Raw genomic sequence first — 27,754 nt, 5'->3', positions numbered from 1 at the left:
AAGGTAAATCTAATGAGCCCAAATACGATGGAGTTATGATGAGTAAATTAGGAGTTCTGGTGACTAACTCCTGACTCCATCATGAGAACCTGGACCTCATCTAGACAGATGGTGCTCGTCAAGGCAAATCTATTGACCCCAAACACGATGGTGTTATAATCAGTAGATTAGGAGTTCTGGTGATCAACTCCTGACTCCATCGTGAGAACCTGGACCTCATCTAGACAGATGGTGCTCGTCAAGACAAATCTATTGAGCCCAAACACGATGATGTTATAATCAGTAGATTAGGAGTTCTGGTGACCAACTCCTGACTCCATCATGAGAACCTGGACCTCATCTAGACAGATGGTGCTCGTCAAGACAAATCTATTGAGCCCAAACACGATGATGTTATAATCATTAGATTAGGAGTTCTGGTGACCATCTCCTGACTCCATCATGAGAACCTGGACCTCATCTAGATAGATGGTGCTCGTGAGGGCAAATCTAGTAAGCCCACACACGATGGTGTTATAATCAGTAGATTAGGAGTTCTGGTGACCAACTCCAGACTCCATCATGAGAACCTGGACATCATCTAGGTCGTCCGGGTATAATAATAATGCAAACACAAACCAGAATTCAAGTAACACTGAAAACCTATCACATAAGCGAGAGTCGGTTGATAAAATTAAATATGGTGTAAAAAATGTACTTACTCGGATCAAGATTTTCTAGTCGCGGTATACAGCACTTCTCGGAACTCTCTGGCTGTTTACGATCGCACCGTAGTCACCGAACGCCTGACGATCGAGCACAGGTCCGTCCTCTAAGCCGCCTCGGCGGAGAATGAGCGCGCGGCGTCGGTGCAGCGTGATTTATACGTGTTTTAAAATAATATAAATTTACGGCAAGGTAGGTCCTATAGTTATGATTTTTTTTTATGGGTTAACGTATAGTTATAGTTTGCTATAATATTATTTTTAGGGCAAAATAATAGTACAATTTGCGATAAAAAAATATAATGTAATCCTGTATTCACCCAAAAAATGAAGAAAGTTCGGAAGGTTAAATATCCATTTTTTAAAATGAATCTTTGATTTTCAATAGTCTTAGCCGCTCGTAAAAGATATGGTGAATTGAATTGTAATCATTTCTGTATCAAATGATTCTTGTTTACTGCAAAATTGAGAACCGAAACGACAGTTCTCACTGCAAATTTTGAAAAAGCCTCCCAAGAAAACTCATTTATTTTAGGTTTTAAAAGAGAAAATGTCAACTTGAACGGTGTTACTTGCTAGTTTAAGAAATGATTATTTAAGTACGTTATCAGTTTTTGAATGAATACTAATAGTTACGTCGTAATCTTGAATGAAAAAGGTAACAGATTGCAAAAAACGCTCGCTTGTAGGAATAAGGAGCCTTAAATACTTACATTGTTTTAATCAAAATGGCGATGTATTTTCTAAGTTCGGAAGTATAAATCTTGAGATACGATTAGACGATGGTCAATATTATTATCTATGTACATATATTGTACATGTTGTGTGATTCACGTTCTAATTCTAACACTCGTCCTGGATTGAACTCACTCTGTTACTCACAAAGTAAAATCGGCGTCAAGTATACTCATCCGAGACGCCTGAATCACACATTTCCTCAGATTTCCGTTATGTCTACAACACACTGGCAGACTGCTTAAGGTAGCTGCACACTGTGATCAAACCCGGTGTCATGTTCCTTTTTTTCTTCCAAAGGTACGTCGCCATTGTCCCCGATATTTTTCTTCTAGTTCTACCTCTTATCAATTCCAGGAGGTAACTATAAACTGCCTGAAATTTGGTCAAAAGCAGCAAAGGTTTAATAGAGTTTTAATTTTAGATTTATAGCTGGTCAAGCAGATCTTGTCAGTAGAAAAAGGTGGCAGATTTGAAAAATGTAGGCGCGAAGGGATATCGTCCCATAGCAAATTTGAATTTCGCGCCTTTTTTTACTGACAAGATTTGCTTGACCAGCTATAATAGACAATCATAAACTTTGCTCTTTGACAGTCGTTGATCTGCGGGTACCTACTCTATAAATTAACTTTACCGATATTATGAAACATGAAACAGAGCTCAAAGCGAAAACTGGCGCAAATTCGTGCTTGCTTTCTCGTCAGTGTGAAGTGCACTTAAAAGATTGCAACACATTTCCAGCGAAAGAGAAATATCGACGCGATGGTCTGACACAGATTACTCATATGTGAGCTAATGTAAACCACTTCCACTTTCCCCTGTAACAATGGTAGAAAGTGACTTATCGCATAAATTATCTCGTAGGATACTATCTACAATCTACCGTACTATTTAATTAAGTATACTTAATATGACAGTTTTTGACAAGAATTGAATAGTGATGATGTGATGACTAGAGTCTGTGCGGAAAGAGAAGAGTCGTGGAATGTATGGGGCCCAATACAATCCACGACTCTTCTCTTTCCGCACAGACTCTAAGTTTGTTACTTCCATACAGTTGCATGTAAATATTTTATGAGAAAGCAACAAACATATTTCGCTCAGCTTTTAATACTAGCCGATTACCCACAACACAGGCCTTCTTCAGCTTACTATAGGTGTAGGGCTTAGTCAATTTGTGTAAGGGTGTCGTGTAATATTTATTTAAGTTGTGTTTCTATTACTGTAACATATCTTTAAGTACTATAGTTAATTCCGAATAGATATCCGTTGAGGTTACAACAGTTCCACGTGACAGCATTTACGCAAAAAAAGCAGCCAAGTGCGAGTCGGACTCGCCCATGAAGGGTTCCGTATTTAGGCGATTTATGACGTATTAAAAAAAACTACTTACTAGATCTCGTTCAAATCAATTTTCGGTGGAAGTTTACATGGTAATGTACATCATATCTTTTTTTTTGTTTTATCATTCTGTTATTTTTGAAGTTACAGGGGGGGGGACACATATTTTACCACTTTGGAAGTGTCTCTCGCGCAAACTATTCAGTTTAGAAAAAAATGATATTAGAAACCTCAATATCATTTTTGAAGACCTATCCATAGATACCCCACACGTATGGGTTTGATGAAAAAAAAATTTTGAGTTTCAGTTCTAAGTATGGGGAACCCCAAAAATGTATTGTTTTTTTTCTATTTTTGTGTGAAAATCTTAATGCGGTTCACAGAATACATCTACTTACCAAGTTTCAACAGTATAGTTTTTATAGTTTCGGAGAAAAGTGACTGTGACATACGGACGGACAGACGGACAGACAGACAGACATGACGAATCTATAAGGGTTCCGTTTTTTGCCATTTGGCTACGGAACCCTAACAACGTAATCCGTAGCAATAAACAATCCGTATTGACACATCATCATATTCATCATTCACGTTCAATGATACGGGTTGTCAGGAAACAGATAAATCATGGCATGAACGTCAGATATTATGTGAGGATAAAACATCACTGCGATCATGTAACACGTCGAACACGTGCGCTTACGCAGATTAAAGACAATATTTTGAGGTAAAATATTTGAGCTGTGTCATACTAGTAAGTGATGTATGAATCTCATCTTTTATTAACCTCATGATCCGTATTTGTATGCGCAAACCTTACTATTGATATCCGTATCTTATAACGGTTATGATACGTAGGTAATGAAAAATAAAATGTTTTATTGTTAAAACGTATTGTCGATATATATTATACGAATATTTAAATGATAGCGAACTTTTTTATGCATGTATATGTAATTTATTCTCTAAATTATATAATTGAATTATAGGCCTTAATTTGACATTTAACAACTAGAATTTTGACATTATTTGATGAGCACGTGTATGTAAATAGTTGACATTTATTATTATGATGATGAGTTGATGACAATAAATTTGAATCTCGTGAGCTACACCGCAAATATTTATTTGTATGCCTCATATGACAAAATTGGAAAACTTAATTACATGTAAGTATGTAACACCTGAGCCCGTACCATGAGTTACTGACAGTGTCAAAACTGACATTTACGCTATCGAGAACGTAATTTACTCTCTATACATCTCGTTTGCACTAATATGCGAGTACGAGCGAGATGTATAGAAAGTAAATTACGTTCTCGACAGCGTTTATGTCAGTGCCAAACTGATGGCAGCCGTTCTGTTTGCAACACTACCTGCTTTTCGACAAATAAATGAATTGAAAAAAAAAATAATAGAAATAGCCTAAAATCCAACCGCCGTCGCTTAATTACCGATCCTATTTACAAGTTGTAGGCTACAACATTTTTTGTGATAATTTACAAATTTAAAAGAAGTTTGTAGGTTTGCTAGCAACTGGCAACACAAGATCAGCTATATACAAATGTTCAGCTTAGAATGTTAGAGACCAGCTACGTTATTGACAAATAAGAACTGATGTAACGCGATATAATTTCATTATGGTACCTATGTATAAAATAAACAAATATTTTTTACCATATCTGACGTTTCAGCTGGGTTGCACCAGCTGTGGTCACGGATGACTGACCCAGCAAAATGTCAACGGAGATATGGGTAGGTACCTACTAAATATATGCCGTTCTCATCCTAAATATGTGAACAAAACGCAAGAGTTTAAATTAAAGTGTTATACCAGCATACACGTAAAACTTATATAATACTGGGACGTTTATGGAGTTGCCAAATATATTTGACTGTCATACGTTCCCATTCTGCGAATGGTCGCTGCCGCCGACCGTTTCTGCTAAGTGCCAAAACGACCTACTTTTGACCAGTGTATATACGACCTTAACGGGACACGGCTGTAATTACTTCATGGAAGCAGTGGGTGGCCTGGTTTGTTTAACAAAGCCGCAAGGGCAGTTTCGTACCAAAATTATTGTTTGGGTTTCAATTAATGAGACTTTTAACTAAAAGTACTAACTTTTAAATTAAAAATTACAATGGTATTTGAGTGGGAGTCCCTGATGATTGTCGAATTTCGAGTCACAATAAAATGAAGTTCATAGAAAGTACGTGCACTTTTATTTTTTTTGAGTCCTGTCCTTTCTTGGTGGTGCTTGCAACTTTAGGATATTTGCTATCTATATATAGCTCATAACATGCTTTTGGACATAAACAAAGAAATACTTAAGACGCATCGCATGCAAAATAATCTTTATATTCCTTTACGTGACGAATGATTATATTGAAATAAATAAGGCTTTTGTTGTGGGTACCTTATAGATACTTAGGTAAATATTTATGTTCATAGATTAAATTGATTGACTGTACGGATTCAGCCTTAACTATAGCCACTACAGGTACGATCTAAAGTCGCACATTGAAGTGGAAACTACTCGGATGTGGATACCTATAAGAAGTTATAAACTAAGGACAATCACCATGAAATGTATGAGACGTCAGTTGAAAACATAAAGAATACGTCGTAAACGACAGACGTGACCGCAACGACATTTCAGCCTTACCACCAAACGTGTCAGTTGAGCGTCACGTGTGTTTACGATTTCGTCCGGCACTTTGATTGGCTGCGATAATGTGTGTGAAGCAATTTGTACTCAATCGTTTTAATAAGGCAGAAGTGGCAGAACCTTCCATTTGCTGTTTTTTTATACCCACGAACCCTGATGCCCGTTTGATGGTAATTGCGTCTGGCAGCTGTTTATCGGAGAATACCAAAATTTTTCAGTTGGAACATAGAATACTAAATTTTCGAGGTTGTCTGTAAGAGGCCTGCCTTCTCTTACTGCGATCGATCAACAGCCGTCAGACGCCTTGGGCCAGTAAATAAGGACAGTACTTATAAAAAAAATAGTCTAGGTGGTCTAGGTTCGTTGCTCTCGAAATCAAGGGAAACTAGACCTTATTGGGATTACTCTGTTTCTCACGTTGTCTCACATTTCAATTAATTGATTTTTGATTTTCTGAAATAAGTACCTATACATATCTTTGACAAATAGCCATATTTTGCCGTTTCAACCGTTTGAGTTCTCGTTTAATACAATTTACAAATAACTAACGAAGTTTAAAAGTGCTGAATCTTAAATTCTTACAAATAATCGAGCAGTGTGGCTACCACCAGTTTGGCACTGACATAAAGGCTATCGAGAACGTAATTTATTTACTTTCTCTACATCTCGCTCGCACTAATATGAGAGTAAAGCGAGATGCATTTTGACACCGTCAGTGACTCATGGTAGTCATGGTACGGGCTTAGGTTGCTTTAATACTATCGATTTTTGTAAAGCAAGTGCATATCGGTGTATGCAGGTAGGACGTAGGTACCTTGTGCATTGACAATTTTCTAACTTTATTGCACAGGCATAAGATCCATTGACAGTCGACGAAACAGGAGCTGAGATTTAAATAGTTTAGGTAAATATACCCGTCTCGCTAACGGGAGCGGCTCCTAAAACTAGTGCGATAAGGACAAGGCGAAAAATCCTGCGTAAAAGTCTCAAAAATCGAGGTTTCGTACTCGACTGTTTCCTCCTCCAAAACTTAACCAATCGTAACCAAATTTGGAAATCTAAATGATTATGAAATTATCTGTGTCGGACCGTTTTGCTTTTTTGGCTAATTGATATCAGTTTTGAATACCACGCCTCTCATTGCGGCATAGTCAATTAGGCCATTTTGGCCATTTTTATCGGGCTCTAGCGCCTTAAAAAAACAAAAATATCAAAAATATCAAAACGGTCCGACACAGATATTGACAATATTAATCTGTGTTGAAAAAATCATTGCTCTAGCTTCAAAACCCACGGAGGAAACAGTCGAGTACGTTTGTATGGAGAAATGACCACTCCTGTTGGCTCTTAAGTATATACAGTGAAACCTCGGCAACTCGAATCTCGATAAGACGAAATCCTCATTAACACGAATCAAAATGCTATTCCCTTCCCTTCAAAGCCCTTCAGAACTCTATTTCGATGAAACAACCAACGATTCCCTTCACGTTATGTAATATAAAACCATTTAATAAATACCTATATCGTTTATTGGGAACAACGTCTACCTATATGAATGAAAATATAATGAACATCAACAATATTTGTTTCACTTTACCCCAAATCAAGTGGTTTTTGTTTTAAAACTGCTTAAGTAAACCCAATTTAGGTGTGATAATCGTCTTAACACGAACTTATAAGTTAGAATTCATGTTATCGAGGTTCCACTGTAATATTAATTGAAATCATTGCTAACTTGCATTTATTCCACTAACAAGGTTACACGTGGAACGCCATTTTGCAGAATAGGCCAGTTTAGTTGCCATACGGAATTTAATAATACCGGCTTGAGATGATTTCATATTACATCATAAAATATGCTGCCATAGGTATAATCTGGGTGGGCTTGCTGACTGATATGATCCTGTTTTCGCGGTAGCCCCTCTGACTATGCTAGGAGGCCGTTAAAATTTACAATTCACAAAGATTCGCAAATTTATCTAAAAATTGCACATACATTTCACATTTGCCTGCGGAGCTTTAGTCCCATATGGCAATGGAATATTTAGCAGGACCCAAAAAGCCTCTGGTTATTTTTAGAATCCCTGTCAAGTATTTTTTGTAATACCTGCACACCTGATGAATAATCTTCAGGCCTTTAATCACGCTCCTGGCAAAAAACCTTAAAACCATAACATTCACATCGACCGAAGTCGGGACGCGTCTGAATAGTTACAGGAATTTTAGCTTTCATAACAATAATTACGGTCTATATTTAAATGGCAGCTCCATCAGCCACGAGCGCGTGGCGCGTTGCGGAGCTGCCATTTAAATTTAGAATGAATAGCCATAGTAACAAGGTTCAAATTCTTTTGACTATGGTAAAACTCGCACCGAGCCCCGACTCCAAGTCGCTCGATGCGAATCGTAATCATCTAGATATCCTAAAGATCGAGCGTAAAAAAACCGCTCGAGTTCAACGACCGCGCGCGGAACAAGAAGCAAGATACCTGACGAGGGGTCATCAGCCGCCATGATAGTCTAGTCTAGTCATCTAGGGTCAGAATAGTGTTCATATTCATATTGATTTTATGCATAATACCAATTTACATCATAATAGTAAGTCAAGTACATGCAGGTTTAACTCATCTGGTTGTTAGTGCCAGTACATGAGCATGTGATTCAGGGAAGTTATGTGACGAGAAAGGTAGGTAGTAGAAATTAAAATGAAGGGGTAAAGAGGAAAGGTAAACCAACGAAAATGACAATGATATCCCTTCCTATACGGCTACCATCAGTTTGGCACTGACATAAACGCCGTCGAGAGCGTAATTTACTTTCTATACATCTCGCTTGTACTCGCATATAAGTGCAAACGAGATGTATAGAAAGTAAATTACGTTCTCGATAGCGTATATGTCAGTTTTGACACTGTCAGTGACTCATGGTACGGGCTCTAGCTGTCTTCATCGCTAAAGGCACAGTGTTAAAAGTAACAGTGGACCGACGCCTTTGATGTTTGCGTTAATGCCGACAGAAGAACACAGTAGGGTTGTCAGACTTTTACCACAACTGCCAAAGACATACTTGATTACTAGAAGACAAGCTAGCCCTTTAAGTAGTACCGAGCTACTAACAATGGCGATGTATGCAGCTCGAGTGCGCGCGACCCACCCCTCGCACCCCGCACGACTCCCTGTCTAGACGGCTTTGTCGAATGACTGTATTGCTTTATAAAATGTGTTCTAGTTTGTTTTTATTTTTCTTGTTCTCCATTTTCTGTTTTGTAATAAACGACTTTTAAGATTTTGGTCTGATCTTCAATTGTATAGTACATTGTCGAGGTTCGGAAGTAGCTACTTGCAGGCTGAGGATTCGTTTTAAACGCACGACCTTGGGAGTCCGTTTAATTGAATCCGAAGCCAGCAAGTAGCCTTCCAGCCGAGTCATATATAGCTAGTGCTTTTCTCAAAAATGGTGCAAGAAATAGAAATTATTTACCGGAGCAACGGTCTAATTATCACAGAAAAAAGTAAAAACATTGAAAATATTTGCTTTGCCGCCTTTAAAAAAACAAGAAGTGTATTTTTCTGCTGAAAATACGCCAACCTATTTGAGACACCTAAATAGTCGCAGTACCAACATTATAATAATAAGTGCTGATCATCTGTTTGGCTGTTTAATTGGACCTATGCCGTCATTTGATATGGCCATTTCAACTTTTAAAAAGTTTGGAACTCGAATAATGGAATTTGTATGCAACATTGCAGTCCCGAAATCGAGACTGCAAATGTTTTTAACTTTTTAATTTTTTGACTGACCATAAACTACGCACTTCGCGACCAATGTTTTAACCGGCAACGTCGTCGTCTTCGTCGGCAACTTTGCCGTCCATTTTTGAGAAAAATATATTATAGTCTACTTTCTGTGTAAATTTTTTCATGGCATTTGCCTTTAATCTGTCAGCTCCCACGGCTCATACCTATTACCTATATGAGCCAGAACGCTTATGGTGACGTCATATCGTGGGATTCGACAGGTTAAGTACTTAAGACATGTAAAAAATCAATATAAAGACTACAATTTTGCGTTAGCCCCCTAACGAACTAAACGTCGTTCCTGTTTCACGCATAGCGGCAGACTGGCTGAATAGAGAAAGAGATGCTCTGACACTGTGGTGCATGTGTGACGGAGATGGCATCTACCCTCAGCTGTAGATTTACGGACGTAAGAGCCAAATAAAAAAATACGTGGAGTAATTATATCGATTATTCAATAAATTCAATGTTTTGATAACATTTGAATCTGACACAGGTACTTATCTAAATTGTTAACGTTTCACTTGAATATATTGTAAAATAAGATTTTGTACCCATTAATTCTTAAATAAAAGTATTTATTCCTATTATGAATAAAGAAAATATTAACTTACTGTTTTCTTGTGTTCATCTTCCTCATACGCCCGGAGCCTTTGAGTATATAGCCTAAGGAGATGTGATAACGTAAACTCTTCGAACAAATTTTTTCGCCACTTTTAGCGGGGGGCGAGGTAAACACCTACAGCACACCACCAAAAGATAAGTAACTCAACAGACACAGATTTTGCTGTTGCGACAAACGCACACTACAAAAAAGTTCAACACATCAAAAATTACACGCACACAAACAGAGTTTTCACATAACTATGCAGCATACATACGACCATGATAGTGATGGGACACATCTGAAGAATGAGTCAAATCAGTTTGATGAATGAACTGAATTGTCTTATACTACTACTATTTATTATAAAATTGTAAAAGTGAAAATTCTGTACATTGAAGATATTAGGTAGCCAATAAAATGATTGTTTGTATGTATGGCTGTCTGTATTTATGTGTCTTTGTGTCTTAACCAGCACGCACAGCTAAACTGTGGAATGAACTGTCGCCCGCAGGTTTTCCGGGCTGATACATAGGTAAAGATATCGTCCCATAGAAAATTTGAATTTCGCGTCTTTTTTTACTGACATTATTTGCTTGATCAGCTATATTAAACAAACTGCAGTGATTGAATGAATGAATGATTCATTCAATCATTCAAATGTTGAGTCGCTTTTTTGACTTTGTCACATCCCTTAAGACCGATTCGTCCCCGTACCACTGTATTCATGTTTACATTTTTCTGTCGTTTATGTATCGCAACGGTTTTTTCTTTAAATGGAGATTGTACTTCAATATACATTTAATAGGTAGTATAAATACTTATATATGATAGGAAACGCGATCTTGTTGCGAATTTGAGCTATCAGATCGCCTTTTACACGATAATACTGCACAAGTCATCATTTTTTAAGAGAAACGTCTCGCGACACGGAACGATGCAAAATAGCGGTGAAGCGACTTCAAGTAGTTTTATAAATATAACGTGTTTGAACAGTTGACCAATGTACTTTGCCGGAGGGGGTCGCCCGTGTATCACATCTCCTTAGGCTATATACTCAAAGCCCGGAGCGTATGAATGAGTCGCATGAGCGTTAATCGATTCTTGTGTTTAATGCGATTCCTTTTGTTCCCCATATTGATAACAATATATATGTTAATATAATGAACCCAAGGAAATTATTTTCAAGATTTTGCTCATAACAATTTGGCTGCGAAATAACCAAACATGCGTCTGTCCTCTTCAACGCACAGCGGCTGACTAGCGGGTAGCGGGGCGAGTGGTGGTGCTTATGGGAGAAAGAGACTCATTTATAAACTCGCGCATGACTGAAAGAGATGGCACCTGATCTCAGTTTGGTTAGCAACGCAATGACGGAACTTTCAATCCGAATGTCAATTTTAAGAAAAAACTTATTGTTTGTACCACGTTGCTATATATTTTAATAATTTCAATATTTTGATAACATTTGAATCTGACATTTAAATTGTTGACATTTCACGTGAATATATTGTAAAATAAGATTTTGTACCCGTTAATTCTTAAATAAAAGTATTTATTCCTATAATAGGAATAAATAAAATATTAAAAAATATTAACTTACTGTTTTATTGTGTTCATCTTCCTCATACGCACGGAGCGTATGAGTCGTTGTATGGCCGGTAATTGATTCTTGTGTCTAATGCGATTCTTTTTGTTCCCCATATTGATAAAAATATATATGTTAATACACAAGGAAATTATTTTCAAGATTTTGCTCATAAGAATTTGGCTGCGAAATAACCAAACACGCGTCTATTCTCTTCAACGCACAGCGGCTGACTAGCGGGAGTAGCGGGTAGCGGGGCGAGTGGTGGTGCTTATGGGAGAAAGAGACTCATTTATAAACTCGCGCATAACTGAAAGAGATAGCACCTGATCTCAGTTTGTTTAGAAACGCAATGACGGAACTTTGTCAATTTTAAGAAAAAACTTATTGTTTGTACCACGTTGCTATGGTTACGTCAAAATAGGATTTAACGACTCGAAAGTATCGTGTGAAGATAAGATGTACAGTCAATCGGGGCGTCAACCCAAACAAATTGTATAATTCCAATGAAAATAATAATAGATTGAGGGCCTACCGCGAACATCGTTCGACGTGTTACCTCCCTGTCACACTTACGTACGAATTTACAAGTGCGACAGAGAGGAAACACGTCGAACGTGGTTTGCGGTAAGCCGTCAGGTCCTCCGAACGGACCTTGCTGAACACTGAGCGTCACGGCCGCAAGTATTAATGGTGCGTTAGACCTATGTTATTGATTTTTTTATAGAACAAAATTTGTTTTGATTCGATGAAGTTACTAGAAAAGGCCTCAAGATTGCTCTTCATATTTTTTTGCAACCGTAATATTATGATCTACAAAAGCGCTATCATTGTTCAAAAACTCTGCTGGCTGAACCCATTGCACCTTAAAATGTTTCTTTGTGCAACGGGCAATATTTTTCCTTTTCATTTTATTTATTTTGTTTCCCATTAAAAAAACTCTCAAAACACAAAACACACAGGTCTTTCTCCGAACACAGCGCACTGAGCAAAGAGCGGATGGCTCGGGCATGCGCGCTACGGAACACGAATATCTGTTATTGACCTATTATGTTCATAATTTTTTCTAGCGAACAAGAGTCATCTAATTAAGTTTCTAATCGATGATGTTACTAGAAGAAGGCCTCAAGATTGCTATTCTTATTTTTTGGCAACCGTATTGTCACCTAAAAAAGCGGTACGATTTTTCAAAAAATTTGTTGGCTGAACGCGTTAGATCAACGATCAACGATATTTATTTATGTATGTTTGGTATGTAGGAACATTAGGTAGGTATTAGGAATGACTGCAACATATCTATGATGTAACCAATGCAAATTCCACAATATAATATAACTCTAACATAACTTGCTGTTATTAACTCTATTGCCTAGCTAGGTAGGTACCTAGCTACAGTTAATGACAGGCAGTACAGAGCCCGTACCATGAGTCACTGACAGTGTCAAAACTGACATACGCCATCGAGAACGTAATTTACTTTCTATACATCTCGTTCGCACTAATGTGCGAGTACGAGCGAGATGTATAGAAAGTAAATTACGTTCTCGATGGCGTCTTATGTCAGTGCCAAACTGATGGTAGCCGTACTGTACACAAGACATGCCTATGTCATACAAATAGGGTTTTTAAAACTAATATTTAAACTGCTCGTAGAAAAAGTAATATAATTGGTACCTATTATGTAGCTTTTCGTACGAGCATGTTTAAAACGTCGTTTTCGAAGTTTTGAATGGGTACCTATTGAATCACCTTATAAATATATAGTATGAAATTAATCTAACCGACATTATTGCACTTGATAAACGACATTTATTATTTAAAGCCAAGGAAAAATCCAAATATAGAAGCAGAAATATATGAACTATGCAAGTTAATATTTCCGCAATAATAATATGTGCCTAGATAACGTATACATATTTAGAATTGTTACGTCAGTTGGTATTTAAGATTGGTACCTATAAATATTAAAGGGCTCTAGTTGACTTTTATGATAAATTAATTCAATACCTCTAGATTTGTATACATAATTATTATTAATAAGAACGGCAGCTTGGCATAATAAGGCTATCTAGGTAAAATAGAATTGTTGAAATTAATATCATTTAGAGTCTGTGCGGAAAGAGTCGTGAAATGTATGGTATCTAATCTAATACATTTTACGACTCTTATTCTCTTTCCGCACACTCTACATATTATATTTATGACATGGCTAACAATGACTAGATTTTTGTGAATCCGTTTTCATTTATATGGTAAATTTGTTTTGTTCAGTTACATTATGGTAAAAATAATTTAGAATTACGGCATTGATCATGTGATAGGTATAGGTACAGGCACAGTGATGAAGTTTTCATACTAAACGTGTGACGAGTCAAATTACTGTATTGTGAGTTACCTCATATAACCACATCACACACTATTCACGTGTAAGGAAAATAAACAAATTGTGTAGGTAAAGTGATAGTTTTAATAGAAAAACCACATAATATTCTTGGTAGAATTGTAACTACTTATAAACGTTAAGGTGGGCAACCGCTTCTTCATAAAAAACGAAATTCCCTTTTGAAACCAAAAAATCAATCAAGCATAGCTGTGGTTAAATTATAGGTGGACCAAATAGTGTTATAATTGTTTCTATAATGTTAATATCCAGAGAGGAAAATGGGGTCTACGTTTGTATGGAGAAGCGGGCACGACGGGCACGTGACGTCACTGACGTCGTCTCTTTTCGTCTTAATAAAACAAAACCGATGTTTGACAGGTCACCAATCACGTTATCCTTGTCTGACTGTTGCCAGGCGTGTCTCACTCCACGATTTCGTCGCTTTGCTACAGGTAGCTAAAAGTACATCCGTTCCGCCCCAATTTTGGGGAAAGCCAATAAGCCGCGCGTGGCGCTGTCGCCACCTAGCGGCTATATCTGTGCTGATCGTAACAGACGCGTTTTGTTAGAGAGTGAGTCTTCTGTACTTAGTACTATTATTTATTCTGTGCTGTTGCCCACAATTCGTGCGCCGAAGGTGCCCGAACAACAGAGTGAAATACCACTGACATTACTTACATTAAAGAATTGTTACCTTAGGTAAGTACTTAAAAAAAATGCGGTTATATAATGAGATCACATTTGCATTGTAGTTAGTATCGATATATAGGTTTGAAAGTTTTGTTTGATTTTTAGAAGCCAATAATAGAAAGCCGTATTGCTAATCTTATGCAACTTCTGTGCTACTGTTACTTCGTGTCCTTAAAGCAATATTGCATATAATCAATATTTGATAACTTTGGTTCTATAATTTTAAACGTACTTATCATGTACAAACACAAATGTAGACGGAAGGAAATACACAGTGGCTGGAATTCACAGTAGTAGGCACTGATAATGTCTGGACATTTCCAACGTGGAATTCCCAGCGCGGTTTAAATATTGTGAAATCGAATGAGGTATAAATATTCACATATACATATTAAATCCATTAAGTACGATAATATATTTCCTCATTTAACTCCATCGTGCCCACGAAGATATGTTGTTGCCAGTATAAGTACTACATACTACATACTACGGAAAGAGAAGAGTCGTGGAATGTATGGGGCCCAATACATTCCACGACTCTTCTCTTTCCGCACAGACTACACTATCAAGTACACCTAACTTTAGATGTACTTTTACCAGCACCGTGCCCTTATTGCAGGCTTGTACCGGTATCGTTTACAATCCGGTCTTCCCCGCCTTATCGATTAGTACGGCCCGCAAATTAACGCGGTACAATTGGCGCAAGTATAGTACTTACGGTACCCGTTAGGCATGCACCAGTTAACGATGTATTTAGTTTTCAACGTGAAACTTTTATACAGACATTGTTAATATTGCTGAATACCTATTTAAATTACTTATACAATACCTAACTATTATAGCCATTGCACATGGCCAAAAATGTATGGCTGAACGAACGACCCTAATATGGTTTTAAACGCATTTTTTCTGGAACATAGATTGAGCGACTTTACAAACAATTAATGTTTTATCTTGCTACTACTATTTTTAATTAGAATAAAATTTAATATACCAACATAAGTTTTAATATTTAATACAATAATACGCCTAAAATAATACCTAGGCTCTCCGAAACATGTCGCGCGAGTGACTTAAAACAAGTGAGTCTAAACCGTAAAACTATTCAATGTTAGTATGTCTCACAACAGTTTAAATTCAATAATACGCATTTAATATCTTTAATTATTCAATACTAAGACGTTGTAGTGGATGTTTTAAATGGATTCGCTACGTTTCCATTACAACAATCATTATACTTAAAAAACCACGATAAATTTAAATTAAAAATAGAACAGTATCCCCTACCCGTTTCCTTCAACATCTATTAACTAAAAATATTTCGCAACTCAAGATCACGATTTTTTCAGCGCGATGAGTCACGCAAACTAACGCTATGTAATTTTGTTCGCAGATGCCCCAAATGATGCGAATTACATGATATGTGGCGTCGTCATCGCCATGGCCCTGGTCGGGCTCATCATCGTGCTCCTCGCCCTCACTATTAAGTAAGTTAAACCACAGAATAAGTAATAGTATTATCATACAAAACGGCCACGCACCGCCCCGCCCCGACTCGGATTACCTCGCTCCGCGACTGGCCGCAACATGAATGTGTGCGTAAGTCGCTCTACTGAGAGCATGCCAGAAGTCCGTCAGATACACAATGACGAGTGTACAGACGTGCCGCGCACACATATAAACGCAAATCATTTTTGATGTATGGCGTGTCCGCAGAGGTTAAACTCAAACAATTAAACTCCTTTTTTGGGGCAGTTGTAAAGTCAGAAAGTCAAAGAGCTGGCGCAATATAGGGAATTCTGAAAGATACTCCACCGACAAGAGAATAATTTTTAAGTTAATGATGATGATGATGTAAAAAAATAACCGATTTGCAAGGCCGAAGTGATCCCGTAAGTGTTCTGTGAATAAAATTTAATACGGGACACTAAAAAACGGAATACAAAAATACCGTAAAACCATCACGCAACTACTGTCCAAAAGCTTCCGTTCAAAATAACTCTAATCTTTGTTCAGGTCACAATATTTTCATAAGTGGATGAAAAAACTCAGACAATATCAAAAAGAAGATTAGTATTTATATGTATTTATTTGTGGACCATAGTTGTAGTACTGAACTATAGTTGGGTGGTATTACGCTACCAAATATTTTAATCTCGTTTTTAAATTATGTTAATAAAGTAACGGAAGAGACAAAAACTACTCCGGGGCTAGGAGAAGGGTTCCTTCTCTGGAACCGGGGTCGTCAGCTCTGAGTGAATATGTATTAAGATATTTCAGAAGACATAAGACTAGACTAAAAGTAAGTACCGTTCGGATTTAGTCCACATCAGCATTACTACTGAAGTATTGCACATTACTGCGGACTGCATTACTGCCACAAATGTCAAAAACCCGGACACAAACATCGATTTTAACATTTGTGACATCAATATGAAATCGGCAGTATAATGCCGCGCCGCAATACTGTAGCAGCCATGCTGGTTTAGTCTGAATTCGAAACGTACCTTTAGAATACATGTTACCTACCTACATAATTCAAACAAGTTTAGTAACATACACGTGGTAGACACGTGTAATAATAATATTAATGATGCACCAATATCAGGCGTGCAACAACAACAACATTCGAACAGTATTTCATACTAGATTTGCCACTCTATGCTTTTATGCCGGTAACCAGAGGTTCCAATTCCAAAAAGCCCTACGTAACGGTACTTTTTGACTCTTGCGTTACTTTATATCGGTGATAAATCGATAATCTATAATAGCTTTATTATTCTATACCATTATTGCATTGCTGGTCCAGCAGGTGTCATAATAGTCTGACACTGTTTGTTTAATAGTAAGCGTTATATAACGCCGCAATTATAAGCACCGACTTGATGATTCATTCAATCTGCATCGATATGATGAATCACTTAATTTGTGGACGATCAGTGATCAGCATTCGTTGAAGTGATATAGTAATCATCATATAGGTACGTATAATATAAGTAACAGGTATCGCCTTTAAACTATACCTACCCGTGACAAAAAAAGAATGGACTAAGAAAAGAGACATGGCCATGGCAAGCGGGAAGATTTATATTTCGAGTAAAAAGATGCAATGATTATTTAACTGTTAATTCGGTATTCATTCGGCTAATACATTTTTCAATATTCCTAGTATTTAATATGTCATCATGAAGAAAATAACCGGCCGAATGTAAGTCGGACCACGCATAATTGGTAAACACAATTGATGTTCGGTGATATGAATATATACACAATTTGTGTTCAGTGGTTCACACATTTTTCGAGTAACTAAGTATTAGTAGAGGACGAAAAATGGAAGAAAGAACGCTCGATCGAGGGATCGAGCGTTCCTCCGTCCATCCTCTTCAGTAAAAGTAACCGTTTTAACTGTCTTTCCATTAATGGCATAATCAGTCTCTTTTAAAAAGCCGCCGCTGAATGATATGACATTGGCAGGTTCAATAGACTCAAGAATCGGGTCGTGTTCCAATTGAGCCTTTGAGGTTATGTTCCGCTTGCCCAAGCTTGGTTCATTCAACCGGGAAAACGTTGCAGATTTTTTCGCGTCCGAGGTCTATAACACCTTATGAATAAGTCATGGCTCTCTAGTCTCTTTATAGTTATTGTTTAACTGATGTAGCAAGCGACGAAAGCTGACACTCTTTAATTACTTACAGGACAATATTGGTTATATCACTTTTGTGTCGTAAAGATAATAAATGTTGAAAATTACTTTTTTTGTTGCCAATGTTTCACCACGCTTGACAATTCACAGTACATTGCTGGTTTATCAAGTAAACAATTATGGTTCCGTCATTAATACTTATCTACCGTATCCAAGAATATACTGGGAATTATCATTGTCAGGTACTTAACATAATAATATTACCTGACAACGATAGGATTAGGAGTCAGATCTTCTTTTCAATTATACAAGGAATTTACAAATTCTACAATGATAATATGCTAACCAGATGTAATAATAGGTATTTCCAAAGGTGTTAAAAACTTTCCTTGCAAGTTAGGTGCATTGGGGATAACTTCGAAAGCAGGTTAATTTTTATAACCGCATAAATAGCTAATACATATCTACTAAACCAGAAGTACTTCATACGTTGGCAAGCGGTTTAACAAGGTATCTTGCACTGTTTGATACAGTACATAGTACATACTTATACAAATTACTTCTTCTATGTAGTTTAGCAGATACATACTTGCAATTTTATAAATTACCCCGCCTTCGAAGTTATCCCAATGTACTCTTCACATGAAGGTAATATACCCATAATATGGGAATTACATATTGGCCTGTGCCCGTACCAGGAGTCACTGACAGTGTCAAAACTGACATATACGCTATCGAGAACGTAATTTACTTTCTATACATCTCGTTCGCACTAATATGCGAGTACGAGCGAGATGTATAGAAAGTAAATTACGTTTTCGATGGCGTTTATGTCAGTGCCAAACTGATGGTAGCCGTACTATAAGTACTTACGTAACGGTCAGCAATGAGTCCATTTTGAGAACTTGCGAACATTCTGGTCTATTCAGCTGTGATTCTGGTTGTTATTTTATAAACTTGACTGTCGGTCTCATTGTTTCAGCATTGTCTCAATTATGTTTGACTTTATTACTGACACAAACGTTAAATTACAATCTAGTTTATTTGCTAATGAATCAGGAATAAATGTAAATTACGTTTTAACGATATAAGTCAGTAGATCTAGATCGGTTTGGATGCAAAATAGTGCCAACGTTTTGAATGTAAATATTTTGATAAAAACTGAGATATGGAGTGATTGATGAAGGAAATAAATCATTCTGGAAACATCAAACTTGTGCCAAATAACCTACGTCTTCTTTTAACTGCGCCGCGAGATTAGAAGGATCGTTTATTAGGTGGAGTTAGTATAGTAAATATCTGTAAGTTTGAAGAGTCGCGTAATAAGTATCCGAATTTCCTGTCTCCTATATTTAATAATGATAACGTGTTACTCAGGAAATGGCGGTGAAAGACTGAAAGTGTCTTCAAATAATGTAATACGTTACGCAAGCATTTTTTCGACAAACTCACTGGTTAATTGTCCATCGTAGGCATAGTATTCTTTGCACTGGGTACATAAATTAATATATATGTAAGTTTATTTAATTATAGTATGTATATGTAAGTTTATTTTCGTTAGTATGTATTATATATCGCTATATTTTTTTTGTCTTAAGTTACCTATTCTGCGTTTTTTTTTTGTTTAATGCCTGCACCTACTGTTTCTGTTTAGCCTGGTGGTTGACTGGTAGAGAATGCCTTTAGGCATTAAGTCCGCCATTTGTACTTTATTTGTTATATTGTGCAATAAAGTTTAAAATAAATAAATAAATAAATAAATAATACTTACATATATGTAATTAAAATATGATCAGGTAGGTAATACAAAAACTACAGCGGTATTCAGCGGTCCATTCTTTGGGAATGACCCGTGATTTGCATTTATTGTTAAACTATTTTCACAAACAGCAATTGTTTGAGATAATATTTTTGTAACTAATTTGATTTATTTAGTTAATTATACTTATCTTACCTTCGAGCTTCTATTGCTTTCTGTATTGAGTTATCATTCCGTCTCTTTCGTTTTTTGACACAATGGTACCTATATTTGGCTTTGGCAGCTTTGGCAGCTTTGGCTTTCTCCATTTCTCGTTATAACGTTGAACTGCAATCAAAATTCACAAGTACTATAAGAAATAAGATGAAAAGGCGATAAGGTGCAGGGGGGCAATTTAGACTGCGGGGTGATTTAAACTAATTGAAAATTGAAATATATTCCATGTTTTACATTATTAACTAGAGTCACACACAACATATCTTTTTCGCTGTCTGGACATACGAGTATATTATGGCACTCAACCATGGTATAATAATATACTCCGCCTGGTACTCTCTTCCGAGATTCGCGAATGACCTAACTGTCACTTGCCTACGTCATCATCCTGTTTACAGGTTCTCAAAGTTTAAAATGTGGGAGAATTTTAACCAACGGTGAAAATTATTTTAACGGCATTAATTTTAAGTTATTCATGTAGAAACATAGTAAAATAAAACAAATCTATACTGCACTTTTCACTCCTACTCTTACAGTTCCGAATAGAGCAGCCAACCATTTTCGTAACAAAACATTAATTACCAAGCTTACGACGTGAAAAGTTTGGAAAACACTGCGACTGCTGACACTGAGCGAGAAGGAAATAACAATTAACACGCGTTCGACAAGGATGACGGTCAGGGACAAAATGGCGGATTGTCAAATGTGACAGCGCTATCCTGTGTTGCCAGTAGTGTAAACAGAATTACCCGAACGTCTGAAATTTCTTTAGTGAATCGGAAGATATTGCTAACGAATAATTAAAAATGACGTGTTATTGTAAAATTTAAGATAAAATACATATAAATGAAAATTATAAAATTATAAAGAAATATTTTAACTTATTAACCATAGATATAATGTACCCATTTAACATGTTATGTTGACATAAAGTGGCAATGTTATTGTGACGTAGGCAAGTGACACTCTGGGTAGAGAAGACCATGTTTTATTAGACCATGGCACTCAACGATCACCGCTTCGTGCAAAATTTCAAACGTTCATCTCTTTGATATTATCGATAATACGTAGGTAGATAATAAAATAACACTATAAACTATAAAAGAAAATTAACAAATACTTACAAGCTAAGGATCAAAGTTTCTAGTCGCAGTTTACACGCACACAGTATGGGATTTTACACGCCAAGTGGCGCACACACCATAAATTCGGTGCGGAGCCGACCGGCAAGCATCCTACCTCTACAAGCGCTCACGCGATACTGAGGCCTGAGGGGCGAGGGGCAAGGCGAGGGCTTTCTGCGAAAATCTAAAATCGAAATTTTATTATTTGGCTCTCTATCGCTCTTGCATATTCGAACGATATGTAGGCAGATAACAAGATTTCAAATATCACTAATATATGCAGGTAACTATTATGTACCCATATAGAAATGATCAATTAGATTTGTCGGAGAAATTTACTCTATTTCCAAGTCATACAATAACACAGATGTAATCTACCATTCTTGAAGTCTAAACTAAACTTCTCGAAATTTACAAATAAGAGCTGCAACCTCAAGCTTCACGCTTTTGAGTACGTGGTTTTCCTAAACGTTCACCAGAAAAAAACAACTTAACTAATTTGGTGAGACTGATGTAGTCTGTTTTAAAAAAAGCGGCCAAGTGCGAGTCGGACTCGCCCATGAAGGGTTCCGTATTCAGGGGATTTATGACGTACTTATTAAAAAAAAAACTACTTACTAGATCTCGTTCAAACCAATTTTCGGTGGAAATTTGCATGGTAATGTACCTACATCATATCTTTTTTTTAGTTTTATCATTCTCTTATTTTAGAAGTTACAGGGGGGGGGACACACATTTTACCACTTTGGAAGTGTCTCTCGCGCAAACTATTCAGTTTAGAAAAAAATGATATTAGAAACCTCAATATCATTTTTGAAGACCTATCCATAGATACCCCAGACGTATGGGTATGATGAAAAAATTTTTTTTGGGTTTCAGTTCACAGTATGGGGAACCCCCAAAATTTATTGTTTTTTTTTCTATTTTTGTGTGAAAATCTTAATGCGGTTCACAGAATACATCTACTTACCAAGTTTCAACAGTATAGTTCTTATAGTTTCGGAAAAAAGTGGCTGTGACATACGGACGGACAGACAGACGGACAGACGGACGGACAGACAAACAGACATGACGAATCTATAAGGGTTCCGTTTTTTGCCATTTGGCTACGGAACCGTAAAAATTGGTCTGTTATTATGTAAAGCAAGAAGACACGCTAATTGTGACAAGTACTTTTTATTTCTATTAGTAAACGAAGTGTACAATTTCAACGGTGCAAATAATCGATTTTACACTTTTTCAACTTTTTTATTTAGTGATAGGACTGTTATGTGTATGGAACTGTATTTTTTTTTTATACAGCTACGTAATTGTACTTAACAATCTATATATGTCATTAGCACTTAACTTTTAATGTGTAACCAGGCTTCTTAGAGTATCTCGTCAGTGTTATGAAATTGACTTATGCTGATTTAGTTATCTAACTTCCAGTGACATTTCTTATTTGTACCTACTGAACGGCTGATGATCTAATCAAACTGAATAAATTATTTCATTAAACGTGGGTTGTTTCTGTCGTCGTATGTAAAGCCATACTTATTTGGAGACTGCCTGTCTGTCTGTCTCTGTCATAATTACTTGCTTAATTGGTATTCTTGAATCTCTTTAAAAAATCAAATTGTTGCTAGAACCGAGTATGATAATATTGATAGCCAAATCTAAAGCGATTTAATTTATTTAAGCTAACGGCGAACTATCGTTAGCTTTTGGCAATTTGACAGAATGTTTATAATTGTTTTCATTTTCAACAGATCTCATGTTATTTCAATAGATAATCCGTTTGATCGATAGCGATATTAGCGATGGGTGTTTGGTTTTCAAGTCCTAACCGTTGAAACCCAACACGATATTGAGAACATTTCAGGCATGTTATGAACACTTCATTATATCTTCTACTAGCGACCCGCCCCGGTCTCGCACGGGTTAACAAATTATACATAAACCTTCCTCTTGAATAATTCTATCTATTTAAAAAAATCCGCATCAGAATCCGTTGCGTAGTTTTAAAGATCTAAGCATACAGACAGACAGACAGACAGACAGGGAAGCGACTTTGTTTTATACTATGTAGTGATTTAAACAAGACAAGACAAGATAAATGATTTATTTTATAAACCTACCTATGGTAACAGTGTTGGATAGGTACAAAAAGTATGTGAGAACGCTATGTGTGTTTAATTGATATATTAATGAAATTACAATGACTACACTTGAATTTTTTTTTACGAAGCTATAATGTCTGTAAAATATGCAGTGTAATTAAATATGAAAGTAGGAAATCTTACACACCTTTTAGACTTCACAGATAGTGTCACTTTAACTTAAATGTTATGATTATGACGCCAACTTCCCAATTGCATGACAAATGTAAGCAAGTCTACGAGTTGTAAGTAGTAACCATCGAGAACTGAGGGCCTACGGCGAGCCACGTTCGACGTGTTGCCTCCCTGTCACACTTACGTACGAATTTACAAGTGCGACAAAGAGGCAATACGTCGTAGTGGTTCGCGGTAGCCCCTCTGGTCTCAAACTACATCCAGTTGAGCGTTGCGGGGTATTGTCAGGCTCGTTTCATACAAAATTGCACGCTTTCGACTACTCTAGTTCAATTGGTATGAGTGAGTCGAATTATCAACTAAACCAATGTTATGTATTTGAATTCGGAATCTGCAGGTAACACCTATGCGTTGGTCGGAATTATCACTATCACTCTCACTCTTGCCATGAGCACGTAAGCGTGCATGAGATCTTTCACGACCTTGTTCGTCAGTCTGGTTTGATAGCTTGGATAGTATAGTTTGTGAGCCATCGACTCGTTCCAATTCGATCAGCGATTGAAATGACACCCTCGATCACGATTTGTTGTAGTGACACCACTTGCAAAATCAACACCCTCAGCAGAATACGGGAGTAAGAGCCTAAGACTCCCATACTGACTTACGACGTTATCTAAAAGATCGGCGTCACGATTTCTACAGAAACCGGATTGTAAATCAAAATTGACAACCGGAGACAAGCTCCATTAAACTATCTAGAAGTATAACTCTCTTCTCTGTCAATATATATACAGGCCTTGAGGAATTGCTTTGTCAGAAGCCTACGATTTTATCAAGCCGTTGGGGACGGTTAATATGCATAATATCACGTCTAAGCGAGATTTTATTATGAACGTTGGCATAACCGGTCGCAGCCATATGTCACCGTTGTAAAACGTGTGTAAGGATTCTGGGATTATATACTGATAAGAGTCCAAAGTCCGAATTACCTATGCCAGTTGTGCATTCAGTGCATTAACTTGTTTGTTTTGAGGTGCATTAAGGTTATTGTTTTAGTAGGTATCATTTTAGAATTAAACTACAACAACGTCATGTTTTTAGGGTTCCGTAGCCAAATGGCAAAAAACGGAACCCTTGTGGATTCGTCATGTCTGTCTGTCTGTCTGTCCGTCTGTCTGTCCGTCCGTATGTCACAGCCACTTTTTTCCGAAACTATAAGAACTATACTGTTGAAACTTGGTAAGTAGATGTATTCTGTGAACCGCATTAAGATTTTCACACAAAAATAAAAAAAAAAATTGGGTGTTCCCCATACTTAGAACTGAAACTCAAAAATTTTTTTTTTCATCAAACCCATGCGTGTGGGGTATGGATAGGTCTTCAAAAATGATATTGAGGTTTCTAATATCTTTTTTTTTTCGTAAACTGAATAGTTTGCGCGAGAGACACTTCCAAAGTGGTAAAATGTGTGTCCCCCCCCCCTGTAACTTGTAAAATAAGAGAATGATAAAACTAAAAAAAATATATGATGTACATCACCATGCAAACTTCCACCGAAAATTGGTTTGAACGAGATCTAGTAAGTAGTTTTTTTTTAATACGTCATAAATCCCCTAAATACGGAACCCTTCATGGGCGAGTCCGACTCGCACTTGGCCGCTTTTTATTTGAGTATATACTTCGTAATAGCTTGGAATTATTCTTGTATCATGTAACTTTTTGTATTAGATCTTACAAAATATTTGGTTGATTTGTCGGTTTTTAGGGTTCCGTAGCCAAATGGCAAAAAACGGAACCCTTATGGATTCGTCATGTCTGTCTGTCTGTCCGTCCGTCTGTCCGTCTGTCTGTCCGTCCGTATGTCACAGCCACTTTTTTTCGAAACTATAAGAACTATAATGTTGAAACTTGGTAAGTAGATGTAACCTGTGAACCACATTAAGATTTTCACACTAAAATAGAAAAAAAAACAATTAATTTTGGGGGTTCCCCATACTTGGAACTGAAACTCAAAAATTTTTTTTTCATCAAACCCATACGTGTGGGGTATCTATATCTATGGATAGGTCTTCAAAAATGATATTGAGGTTTCTAATATCATTTTTTTCTAAACTGAATAGTTTGCGCGAGAGACACTTCCAAAGTGGTAAAATGTGTGTCCCCCCCCCCCTGTAACTTCTAAAATAAGAGAATGATAAAACTAAAAAAAAATATATGATGTACATTACTATGTAAACTTCAACCGAAAATTGGTTTGAACGAGATCTAGTAAGTAGTTTTTTTTTAATACGTCAAAATCTCCTAAATACGGAACCCTTCATGGGCGAGTCCGGCTCGCACTTGGCCGCTTTTTAATCTAGTGATCTGATACGATTCGCACAATACACGATGTTCGTTCACAGTACGGTCTTACAGGAAATCCTTGTCTAGTGATAAGTAAGGTATAATGTTGGGGTAATACCGGACGATTTGGGTCAAATTGAGAGACATCGCGAAAAAAAATTTTTGATCGATCTCAGTGTCAGATTCTAGAAATATGGTGCAAATCGTTAAATAATAACCGTAGTTAGGTTAGGGTTTTTTTTTAAAGCAGGTAACGCGATTTTAGTATGACTCTGGAGTTACCTACAACGGTTAGTAGGGAAGTAACCAGTTCTGTTACTATCAGAAATTACGCTTATTCGTAATATGACACTAAAGTATAAATAATAACTGCTACAAAACTTCGGAATTAACGGCGATTTGACCCTGTACAAGGTTTTCCCACACAATTCTGCTTCTATTATTTTCCAACGAAAAATCCCGACAAACTGCTTCAAACTGCTTAGCCCAATTAGATCGGTGGATCCAAGAAACCCATGTGATAGAACGTGTTGTGCAGAGCCGAGGGGAAAAACTGCTGTTGGGTACATGTACATACGTTGTAAGTAATTTACGGTTTTACGTAAACGTCCGGTAACGGAACCTGTTATTACTTTAAAATTGGCGAATTTAGAGTTGAAAAAGATTAAAACTAAGTAGGTTGTTGGTTGGGTAGGTTGTGTGCGATGTTTGGATTAGGTAAGATTTAAGTAGTTTACATTTACTTATCGAACCCTATCATGAACGGTTAAATAAATTCTTCTTCAAAGGTTAATTTAATTTTATGTACGTGTACATAATAGCTTTTATTCAACTATTCACAATCCAAAAGTATACATTTAAAATAAATTGCTGCTGAATTTCATTGAACTTCGATAATAATTAACCTTAAACCCTATACATATAGATATGGGTCTTTTTGTAGGTATGTTATACACATACGAACATTTATATTTGTTATAATTATAAACACCGTTTGCGTCATATTATAATTAGGTAGGTACATACAATAATATTATCTTTTCCTAAATGACCTAACTTTCCGGTGGGTAACTAATAGGTAATACCTATCAGCGAGCTGAAAAGTGCATACCCACTTTATGAATGTACCTAATATAAGTAATTTATTCATAGAGTGGGTATGAAATTTTGCAGCTGGGTGTACATTAACTCAAAACACGATACTCGTTTTCAATTTATGCTGACGTCATCATACGCACACTAACGTTATTAAGTAACGTTTTTCACTTTTTTCGTGACACACACACATATAAACCGATCATTAGCTCAAGGCGATAGAGCGGTCAAATCATCTAAAGTGCTGTACCAAGGCTTACACCTACCACCAGTACTTAGAAATAATTGTTAATTAAAAATCGCTCTTTACATTGCGAGTTTAGACTGCCTTTAGCTCATATCCGAATGCAATACCACGCATTGGACTTTGAAGAACGATATTTTGTCGCTTTAAAATTAGTACTTGTTAAATCTTAGGTTACAGCAGTCACAGGAAATTAAATATTGGATTTTTTTTAACAATAATGAAATAAAAAACCATTCTACAAAAAAGTGTAATAAAAATAAACTAATGAATGCATACATTAATTTAATTGTTGTCTTTTACTTTACCCTCTATACAGTAGGTATATGTGTACCATACTTTTTATCTTTTTACCGGTTATAACCAGATACGTGTGGCTTTATGACTGATAAGTTTTTAAATCACATAAGCTGCGTATCGTATCTTATAACAGTCGCGTTGATAGTACCTAACTGAAATTATTAACAAATCCAATTAAAACATACTTAAGTAATAATATGTTTAACATAAAACTAATCGTATTATACCTACCAGTATTGT

General features: G+C 36.6%; 1 protein-coding gene across 3 annotated transcripts in view; it reads left to right on the top strand.

The window, feature by feature from the left end:
- LOC134649628 (uncharacterized) overlaps window positions 1–27,754 on the top strand; it is a 297,644-nt gene that overhangs the window by 252,815 nt on the left and 17,075 nt on the right. For all 3 annotated transcript variants that reach the window (XM_063504461.1, XM_063504462.1, XM_063504463.1), the window contains one exon: window positions 15,908–16,001. In XM_063504461.1, the coding sequence (XP_063360531.1) occupies window positions 15,908–16,001 (94 nt within the window). The remainder of the gene's footprint in view (window positions 1–15,907; window positions 16,002–27,754) is intronic.

The sequence above is a fragment of the Cydia amplana genome, chromosome 7 (assembly GCF_948474715.1).
Source record: "Cydia amplana chromosome 7, ilCydAmpl1.1, whole genome shotgun sequence".
NCBI lineage: Eukaryota > Metazoa > Arthropoda > Insecta > Lepidoptera > Tortricidae > Cydia > Cydia amplana.
This window is presented reverse-complemented; position numbering and strand designations above follow the sequence as displayed.